We start from the raw sequence: 11,065 nt of genomic DNA, 5'->3' as shown, positions 1-11,065 counted from the left end.
CAACAAAACCATAGCAGAGCTAAGATTAGAACAGAGACCCCAACCCCAGTCCATTGGATCATGCTGCCCCTTGATGCCTAACTCTTGTAATTAGCTCAGGATCAGTAGTTCATTAAGTCAGCAGAGGAGAAAAAGCCTCCTCCTAACTGCTGGATCTGCTCTAGGGTCAGAGACTATGCAGAATCACCCTCCCCAAAAGCAGCAGAGCCTGTTTGAGAAACAGGATAGAGATGGACAGTGGTCTGGCAGTGCCTAAGGTACCCTTACACTGGAATTTCAGAGCACAGAAACACATGAACATAAGTCTCTCAGTTTCTGCTCTTGAATATCAAACTCTGCAGACCTGCTCTCTTAACGGTAGGCTTGTCTACATTAGGGATATTAGACAAGAGTGCAGCTGCTCTTTGAAACAGTGGGCTACTCGATGGAGCATTTAGCTAGGATTCAGGGACAGCTGCATTCTGTTCTCTACTTTGCTACTGGTCTGCTGGATGACTTCAGACAAAACCCCTCATTGCTCTGTGCCTGTTTCCTCATCTCTATAATGACAGTGATATTGATTTCCCTTGTAGAACATGAATAGATAAAAAGCACCAGGTATTATTATTGCCATCACCATTACTAGTCCAACTCCAAAAGGAGCAAACACTGTTCTGATTGCCATATCTGAACATTCCTGTACTTGGCTAGCTGTCTGCAATGCGCCTAAATTCACTATTCAAAGGTAAAAGAACCCAAGCACATTTGAAAAGAGGCTTACTCCAGCACACAGGAGTTACTCAATAGGTATGCATGTCCCCTGGATGTGGCTTTGTTCATTAACTGCCCATAAAGAGCTGAAGTGCATCCAACTACAGTAGGTCACAGTTACATAAGGACAGACAGTGTCAACTTACAGAGACATGCTGAGCTTGCACTATGCTTGTACTATGAACTCCAGTGGAAAGGGCACTGGCAGTCTGTGTCAGGGCCATCTCTTATATCCAAGAGCTCTTCTGGATCACTGGCAGAACTCAGTGCTGTGGACTAACTCAGGCAGAGGCAGCTGAAGAGTTAGCAGAGAGTTTGAACAGGACTAGCCAACTTCACTGTGGTGGATAAAGTTAGTCAGCTCCTTTGTGAAGTATGGATTACAGGGAGCTCAGGATTCCTCCCCTCCTAACTAAGAAACTGTGGACAAAAGTGTTCTTGTCCATGTCAACCTGGACAAACCTCTCATTCATTCTGACAATGGAGTTAACAGCATATCAAAAAAACTTAAAACACATATATATTCTTGGCTCTTACCCTCCAAGAATTGCCAGGAAGGGCCTCTCTGGACTCTCCAGAGCCTTAGCAAAATAATCCAGCTCTTTCTTCATCAGGAAGCCAGCAGCTTTCTGCGACAGATTGACACCAACCATGGAGCTATGGAATAGGCAGAGAAGAAAAGAGTTCTGTATCAGTTATATCCAAACAACAGAATTCCTCACGTTCCTAAAGCCAGAGGGCCTTTCATGCTCCCAGCAGTGGGAAGTTAACTCTTTGTGTAGCTGCAACAACAGCAGCAGCATCAAGAGATGGTATGGAAACTCATGGCATGACTAAACCACACGCTTAGTGTGCAAAGCAATGGCAAACACATACATACCCTGCTACTCCAAACACACTTCCTCCCAAAACTGGAAGTGGCATATCTGCATTCATGAGGCACTATCCCCATGCTTATTCAGGATACTTTTTTCCCCCCCTAAGTCGCACATCTTACCGCTATGCTTAGTGCTCTACAGACTATGTTCAAATAGTTGGTGTGCAACTGTTTGATACACAAGACAAATTCACGGTCCAGAAGGCTTCAATCTCTGACAGTTTGCATTAACTTCTGAAGGGTGGGACTTACACAGTACACAGACTTTAAACTGGTCAATTTTAATGAAGAACTCATCAGTCCTCATTGTGAGAATCCTGTACAGGGCTTTTTGAGGATAGTCTGCCAGCATAAAAAGACCAGGACTAAGCTAATTTGGATGAGTATGGAGTGAACCCAGAAAACAAGGAATTACGTAAGTCTGCCTAGAGAGGCTAAGTAGTTACATACCTGTGAGCTCGGTGTGCAGTTCCAAAAGCATCGTTGATGTAAACATCTCCCAGTTTAGAAAGTGATGCTCTGAAAGCCTCCACCTTTGCTGAATCAGCCTTGATCTGAGGGATACAGGACATGCAAGCTGATGCTATTTAGCTACAATACGATTCTCTAATTCTGCCACTATGAACTGCAAATCAGACTTGCATGACTCACTTTCAATTTAAAAAATGGAATTACTGAATGAAGAGAATATCTGAGATTCTTCACAACCCAGGCCCTAAGACACTGCTGTTTGAAGCCTCTGGTCAAGACTTCTTATCACTGGCAGCAAGGGATTTATATCAAATTTAGTGACCACGACATCCACCAACACTGGCTCATTTCAAGCATAATCAAATAGGTACTGTGCAAATCTCCCCTCCCCATACTGTCAATGCCCAGCACCTTTCATCTTCAACATCCTCTTTTCACTTTTGGGTCTTTCTTAAGAAAAGATCTGCAAACAGATTTGATCTGGGCTGCATTCAATTAACGGCACACCAAACTTCTACTGTTACCCAGCTGTCTGATTTGGCCTGTGATCTGAATTTTCCTGATGGCAGCTGCATATTCCCTGCTCTGTGCGGGTGCTGTTTTCTTCCCCCCCCCCTTTAAGCAGCCTCTGTCAAAAAATATGCTGTTGAAAACATGGCAAGTGACAAACTTGGACTGGCCAATTCAGCAGCAATAGTAAGTAGGAGGCTGCAGTGGGGGACATAAGAGAGGAGCCCTCTGTACAGAGCAGGGATGGCTGAGGCAGCAGCCAGGTCTCCAGCTTCAACTTGCTGCTAGCAAAAGGCTGCTGGCCCCTAGTGTAGAAGGTTAATTTAAAAATAGCCTGTACTGTACTTCAGGCAATTGGCGACCCCAGCCAAGTGAACTTATCTTCAGCATTCCTAAGTGTGCAGCAGGCACCAGATATATCTGTCTTAAGTGAGTCTCTTCCCACACTGTTTCCTGGGGACCCATACAGCATGGTCTTCTAGTGGTTTATCTCCCCTCCTACAACAATGAAAACATAGCAGAGCTGGTCCCAGCCAGTAATGGCCTTCTGTGACCTGGTTCTTAATCGTGCGTTTTGTATAGAAACAATCCAGGATGCAGCAGCCTCTCATTCAGCGGTCAGTATAATCCTCCACTTCAAGAGCTTGCTACCCACCTGTATAAAGTATTTCTGAGCTATTCTGAGGAAAGGCACTACACAAAATATAGCGGAAATGTACAGCCAAGTCTCTTTGCTGTTTTTGCTTGCATGATCTGGGAAGAAAGGAAAGCTAAAGAAGTAGGGAGATTTTAAAGCGGTGGCAGTCAACCTTTTAGACTCAAGGCACCCCTCAGAAAATGCTAGAAAATGAGTGAAAACTGAGAATTAAATGTAGAAAGAGAAAAAAAAAAAAATACCTGAAAAATTCTTCCATTGCAAAGAACTCAAAGACCACAACAGGCAAGAATGTTTTCAACACTAGGGATTCCTATTTGAAACTTCTGGTTTATCATGTGAATTATGTTTGCACAACTAACAGTGCTAACATTGTGCATCACCCTTGAAACTGTTGTGCATCACACTGTTCAACATCTTCATCAGTGACTTGGATGAGGGGGTAAAAAGCACCCTGTTCAAATTTGCAGACGACACTAAGATGTGGGGGGAAGTGGGCACACCAGAAGGGAGGAATAGGCTGCAATTGGACCTAGACATGTTACAGGGGTGGGCAGATGAGAACAGGATGGATTTCAACGCTGACAAGTGCAAGGTGCTGCACCTGGGGAGGAAGACCCAGCAGCATACCTACAGGCTGGGGAACTCCCTTCTTGTCAGTGCAGAGGCAGAAAAAGATCTTGGAGTCATTATTGATGCCAAAATGAACATGGGCCGACAGTGTGGGGACGCAGTCAGGAAGGCCAACCACACCTTGTCAAGCATCCACAGATGCATCTCAAGCAGGCCCAAGGAGGTGATCCTCCCCCTCTATGCAACACTGGTCAGGCCGCAGTTGGAGTACTGCATCCAGTTCTGGGCGCCGCACTTCAGGAGAGATGTGGACAGCATTGAGAGGGTCCAGAGGAGGGCCACTTGCATGATCAGGGGGCAGCAGGGCAGGCCCTACGAGGAGAGGCTACGGGACCTGAACCTGTTCAGCCTCCACACGAGAAGGCTGGGGGGGGGAAAATCTATTGGCCGTTTACAAACTGGTCAGGGGGGACCAGCAGGGGAAGTCCCTATTCCCCTGAGCACTACCAGGAGTGACTAGAAATAACGGTCACAAACTGTGCCGGGGTCGTTTGACCCCAGTACTCTTTCCTGCCCATGGCAGGGGGTCGGACTTGATGATCTGCTCAGGTCCCTTCCGACCCTACCTACTATGAAAGGATCTCACATTACCCTCATTGAGAATCATTGTTCTAAACTGCTCCTTAGTCAGGCAGCTTTATATAGTTGTTTCTGCTAGAATTAGTAACTGCTGGAAGTAGAAAAGAGCTAAATCTGAATGAAGGAGCTGCTATAGAACAATTTCCTTAGAAAGTCTAGACAATCGTCTGCTACTGAACTGCCACTAGCCCCAAAAGATCATGTTAGTAACATTAGTATTTCTGCAGCATGTATTATTTTGACAAGAGCCAGGCCTACAACTGTCTTTGCTGTCATGCTGCCTGTGTATGTCCTGGCTGATATGCTACAGTGGGAAAAACTGGAACGGTAGACAGTGTAGGACAAGGTACTCAGCCCACAGGTCAGACCCAGCCCACAGTGCCGTATCATCCAACCTGTGGGTCTCCCTCAGAAATTGGTGACAGGGGAGCAGTGGCAGCATTAATTGCCACTATCCTGCTGGCAAATTTTTGGACCCACGGGAAGCTCTGCAAGCTAGATAACATGGTCTTGCGCACTAGATAGGGATGGTGGACAGATGGTTCAGGACAGTGGGCAGTAGACCCCATGAACTGACCTTGTGCCACTCATCTGGTCTGTGGGGCCAGAAGTTTGAACACCTCTGGTGTAGGGCATTTCCACAAGGGACCAGAACTATGTTCAGTAAGTCAAAACAGGTAAAGGGGAATTGACTCCCAGAAGTTAGGTGATGGCAAGTAACTCCAGCCTTTCCGCCTACAGAGGCCTTAATTGCACTCCAATCTATACAATCTTCTGTGTAAGTCTGTTAAGGGCACCATGCTAGGTCAGCAAATCTGCATTATGAACTGTATCTGCTGGGAGCCAAACCCTGTGTAGCTAACGGGGTCACCTACACTAAGAAAAGAAACTGTCTAGAGCAAATGCTCTTCCTGACCTTCAAGAAAATGTCAGAGGTACAAGGCAGTGCAGATGCTATGCGACTGCCTGAAGAGGAAGTAGCCTTAAATCAAGGCTTTTCAGAGCCCCAGTACAGTTTAGTATTTAAACATCCCATTAAAATTCAGATATAAGACTTGGGATCAAAAAGGGGCAAGGAAATATCTCCTTCCAAGCCATTTTCTCCCTTTTACACCACAAAGGGAAAGAAACCCCTCCTGCAGCGACCAGCAGTTTCCCCAGGACCTCTGTCATCCTTCCTTTCCACTCTTCCCTTCATTTTATAGGAATACCAGCTACTGCATGCTCACCCGTGTCCTTAGCATAAGCAGCACCTTCCTGGCACATGGTCAATCTGTATTTTTGTAGCATTTGAATATGATCAACATGTGCTCTATGGGAGTTTTCAGCCTAATTTTCTGCCCCAATCAGATATACTCAAACTTCCTGATGTTTAAAAAGCAATACCTCAGCATTTCAGACAAGCTACTTTACAACTTAATCTCAATCCCAAAAGTAAGCAAAGAAAACCTTACTACTAACCTAGAACAATGGCCAATGCTAATCACCATAATGTGTGTCAAGTCCAGAACGCTGTGCCTTTTTGCATCTCTATGATATTCTCCTAACAAGCAGAGTCCCAGACACTGTTCTGGGTGGTTTCTTAGTTTCTTTGACAAAGACAGAGCAAGTGCTATCTGCTATGTTAACATCTTTCTTAACATACTGCACAAAATGTCACAGGTAGCTCACTGTCATGCTTGTCTGCCAAACTGGATCAAGGAAAGAAATGCACGATGGATTTCAAATGGAAATGCCAAACCTTGTTTCCCGACGCATCCTTCCCTTTCCCTTCTTCTTCTACATGGAATCGGAGGTTTTCCAGGAGGATGATGGAGCCAGCTGGAGGATCAGCACAAGCCTTCTCCACTTCTGGACCCACACAGTCTTTCAGGAACAAGATCTCCCTGGAGTCATAAATCAAGATTTAATCTCACCGACATCTTAACTTTTCAAAAGTCCATCCACGCTGCACAGCTATTATACCATACCTGCCCATTAGTGATTTAAGTTCCACAGCCACTGGGGCTAAGGAAAACTTTTCAGGCATAGGGACTCCATCAGGCCGGCCCAAATGACTCATCAAAACCACAGACTTGGCTCCATGATCCAAGCAGTGCTTGATGCTAGGGACAGCTGCCTTGATTCTGTAAGAGCAAGGAAGGTCGGAAAAGATAAGTTAGAAAGAAACAGCTTGAGGTGATACGGGGCAAATGAGCTAGGTGGCCATAAAGCTGAATGCGATTTTTACAGGCATATCCACTGGGTGTCATCTCTCACAAAAATGAGGACAAGATAGGAAACATTCTGCTCTTTTTATTTATTTGAATCCCTTGTAACAGAAAGCACTGCCAACAATACTACACCAAACAGGACAAGCAGTAACTCTGAAACAGATATAGGTTAAAATGTTTGGTATGAACACTGACAAACCTAAAAGGAAGAGCCTTGCATGAGGAAGTAATCCAAGCCTCTCCACTCCCAGTGACAGTGATGGCCATTATAGACAGGAGCTTCAGGACTACAGAATGCAGCCACACAACTAGCTGCAAGAAGCCAACTACCAACGCAAACTAGTGCGCCGATGCCTGTACTTTTCTTACATATTTTTCAATTGTTCCCCTTTTGCTATCTTCTATTACAGTAAAATACGTATAGTAAAATGGAGTTAAAAATGACTGGGGACACTAGGATTTTAACAGTAATGCTGTTGCTAAGGCTGAAATAATAGCAGAAATGGCAGGCTTAATGTAGACAAGGTTAGCACCTGCCTGGAGATGAGTAGGTAAAAGGATGAACCAGACAAGCTTTTTTTTTTTTTCTTAATGTCCTTAACCAGCATTTCCTGGCCTGCAAGGGTCTGCCAAGCTAACATGTTGAACAGTTCAGTTCTATAACCACAGAGTAACCATTTTCAAAACACTGAAGGCAATGGGGGGAGGCAGGTATTTGCTACAGCTGGTTTTAACAGAAAGTTAGTATAAAGTATTTGCAGTAGCCACAATGTATCAATTAGCCCTCTCCCAGGGAATCAAGGACACCATGGGTAACCAGGAGGATGCTTCCACCATTGTTCAGAGTGAACCACATAGATAAAACATGGGCCATTACAGGGACAGGGGTTCAAGACTTCAACGTAGAACCTAAAGTGGTGCCTTACCTTTGGTTGTTGGTTATTTTGTTGTCCTTCATTGGAACATTGAAATCAACCCTAAAAGATGAGTAAAAATAATTATTAGTATTTAAATGAACATGACTAATTTCTTTTAGGAAGACCTGGGGCCCTTGCTGATCATAGGGCTGACTAGAAAGGCAATCCAGTCAGTTCAAAGTATTCACTTCCGCTTTTATGAACAAGCCTATCATGAAACCAATTATACTTGACACCTTTTATGTCAAAGCAATAGGGAGGGAGGGAGATGAAGCTATCCAAATATAAAAAGGGCAGTTAGGTGCCCAATGACTTCAAATGGGAGTTGGGCACCTTTTGATAACCAACCCCAAATTCCATTTTTCAATGACAAACAGAAATTTCCTTTTTCCTCATATCTCAGCTAGGCTCTGCAGTCAGCCCAAGTAGTCCCAAAAGATGTTCCCATTTATTGTTTCATTATTCATCACACACAAAGGACAAATGACATTGTACAGATCCTCTGAACAGTCTACCATGAGCAGCATCTCATTTTGGTAAACCAGTTGGGCAGGGCTTGAAATATCACCACTTCCCCTACTTCTGCACTCAATTTACACTCCTGCTCTGGCAGTAAGCTGATGTGAAGACAGACAAGTTTGCCAAAGGAACTGAAAGTCAGCATCACCAGTGGCTATGCTGAAGGTAGACAATTGTGGGAAATACGATAGATTCCACAAAATATTCCAGGTTACCGACTTCAAGTCCAATTTTTCCCCCAAATGCATTGTAGGAGTTCATGCTGTTCTGTCACATGTCAGTCAAAGCAAGGACCTGTTATTTGCTGGGCCTACTGCTATGCTGTGCATTCAAAAAGCTTTTAACAAGCAGAAGTTATTATCTCTCTCTAGTTAGCTACTGCAGCTTTCTTGCACTCAAGTCAGATCTTACACACAGCTTGTGGGTAATTTCCCCAACAGCATATTGGCACTTTACTGCATGCCAGAAGATAAAAGGGAGCATTTCATAAGCCATTTCTGCCTAGCATACCTTGGGTCCATAAACTGAGGCAACAGGAAGTAGTGTTGTGTAATAGCTGAAGGCAGAACTTACTCATGGGATGCCAAGACAAGAGGGAACGTTAGACTGTAATGAGACCAGCCCCTTCTCTGAGTAGTTCAGACAGGAAAGTCTAGCTGCGACGAGTAAGATGACTAATGAAAAAAAAATTCATTTGGGGAAAACCAGTCATTCTTACTGACTATGTCCAAGTATTAGAATGAAAAAAAATGGAAATTTACCCTGGAGTTTATGCATCACAATGAAGACCCCCTCCACCCACCCCCAAATACAAAATGCAGGTTGAATTTTTTTCCAGAGACTGCTCAGTAAAGGGGCATGTGGACAGAGCCTCAAAAGCTTCCAGCAGAATAGGAGAAGCTGAGCAGAAAGAATTGAACTGGCAGCCCCTGGCAGAGTGGATTAATTCTAAAAAAAGAAAATGTACCATGATGATGTCATTGTTATGGCACCAGGGGCAAATTAAAAGTTTGCTTTGCCAAGTCATTATCACTGTATGAAGTACCTGATCCACCCATGCCTCCCAGTGCAGACCTGAGCGTAAAAAGCCAATGAAATGTGAGAGCTCCTTTAAACTGAATAAATTTAAGTCTAACAGTGACCTTCGATAAGCCACAGTTTTGCTTGGGCCTCCTCTGCTTGGCAGCAGGCCTGGAAGGTCAGCAAGGTATACACAGGTGCATGAAAAGTTATTAGGATGAATAGGAGAGAAGGAAATAAATTGCTGAATGCCATTTTCAGAGGACAAGTCACTTCTATTCATAGTTTTATAGATGTTAGGGGCTGGGTGGGACTTTACAGATCATCGGGTCCAGCGCCCCTGCACTTGGAAAGACTGCTGGGATCAGATGACCCCAGCAAGATGGGCATCAAGATGCTTTCTGCAGATTGCCAGGGTGGATGACTGTACCACAATATCTCAGCAATATCTCAGTGCAACAATATCTCAGCTACTGTTTTGCATTATTTATGGTCATATTTAGTATCTGTCCTACACCTAAGGCTACATTAAAAAAAATTAACAACAACAGTGTATTTTCGAAATAAGGCAGGCATGTTATTTAAAAATAAAGACCACAAACTGAAATCTAATGAAGCTAGCCAAGCATGCTGTCCTCTACTAATGCAAAACTGTTCTCAACAATATGTATGAAAAGAGGGAAAATTGGTCAAGTGGCAAGTACTTAAGGAAATAAGAGAAAAGGCTTTTCTGCAATGTTTGGGAGATGCACTCCTGAGGTCTGATCATAAGGGTTTTATTATCAGGCCTGCACAGCGAGGCAGTCAAAATTCTAATGAATGACTTGAAAATAAAAATATTTAGACAATTTCACTGGAACAATAAGTGTGTGAGAGTGAGGAGGCCCAGAGGAAGTCACCACTGCCCTATGCCTGCTACTCAAATAACCAATTTAGTGCTCAACTCTTGTTACACTCAGATGACCTTGGGGAAAAAGTCCTTGTACCTGGAAGAAAAATTTAGAGCCATGCCCATAAAAATGTGTCCCACTGTTGTAACACGCCAAAAACAGCTTATAGTATTGGTCAGAGACTCGCCATTCCCACATCAGGCTTAACACCGACAAGGAATAACGGACATTTTCTATCAAACAGCTTGATGCTGTAAGTTGCAGAGCACCTATGAATCAGCGCGGCTCTCCCAAGACGGCCCGCAGAAGCAGTGAATTTTCTGTTGCTTTGTACAACCCATCTAATCAAGGAAAGGGCAGCTTGGTTTTGTCTCCATTCATCCAATACATTTATTGCCCTACAAATCTCAGGTCCCTTGGCAAATCCTGCAAGGGCCCGAAATGCCCCCAGACCAGAATGCAGCTCTGGCCCGTGCCACCTTTCCCCATGAAACCCCTGCCAGGGCTGGAAGTCAAACGCGCCTCAGTCACGGCCTCCTGGAAGGAAAGGAGCCCACTGCACCCCAAGTGCAGGGGGCCTGCAAATGCACCCACTGCACCCCAAGTGCAGGGGGCCTGCAAATGCATTCATAATGCAGGGGAGCCTGCGAATGCACCCACTGCACCCCAAATGCAGGGGGCCTGCAAATGCACCCACAATGCAGGGGGCCTGCAAATGCACCCACTGCACCCCAAGCGCAGGGGGGCCTGCCTGCCGGACAGGGCTCTGAGAACAGCGCATCAAGCCACAAAGACGAGGGAGGCTGTGCAACCACGAGGCCCGGACGGGGAAGTCCCAGCGCGGCCCAACACGTGGAGGCCGCAGGGCTCCAGAGCCAAGTCCCGGGAGCCAGGCTTAGTGCAAAGCTAAACCAGGGCCGCTGGAACGCAGGTTCGAGCCCTGCTCACCTCATAATCACCCGCTTGCCCTTCACGTCCACCCGGTCCAGCGTGAGTTTGGTGGAAAGAGACATCCTGCTACTGCTGCTGCT

At 45.2% G+C, this 11,065-nt stretch overlaps 1 protein-coding gene across 1 annotated transcript in view; it reads right to left on the bottom strand.

Moving 5' to 3' along the window:
- PGK1 (phosphoglycerate kinase 1) overlaps positions 1-11,059 on the bottom strand; it is a 15,235-nt gene extending 4,176 nt beyond the window's left edge. Inside the window, exons 1-6 of the mRNA XM_006029365.1 lie at positions 10,983-11,059; positions 7,615-7,665; positions 6,446-6,601; positions 6,217-6,361; positions 2,078-2,181; positions 1,288-1,407 (exon numbers count right to left, since the gene is read on the bottom strand). Coding sequence (XP_006029427.1) covers positions 1,288-1,407; positions 2,078-2,181; positions 6,217-6,361; positions 6,446-6,601; positions 7,615-7,665; positions 10,983-11,047 — 641 coding nt within the window. The 5' untranslated portion in view covers positions 11,048-11,059. The remainder of the gene's footprint in view (positions 1-1,287; positions 1,408-2,077; positions 2,182-6,216; positions 6,362-6,445; positions 6,602-7,614; positions 7,666-10,982) is intronic.
- Between the last annotated feature and the right edge of the window lie 6 nt (positions 11,060-11,065).

The sequence above is a fragment of the Alligator sinensis genome, unplaced genomic scaffold (genome assembly GCF_000455745.1).
Source record: "Alligator sinensis unplaced genomic scaffold, ASM45574v1 scaffold521_1, whole genome shotgun sequence".
NCBI lineage: Eukaryota > Metazoa > Chordata > Crocodylia > Alligatoridae > Alligator > Alligator sinensis.
This window is presented reverse-complemented; position numbering and strand designations above follow the sequence as displayed.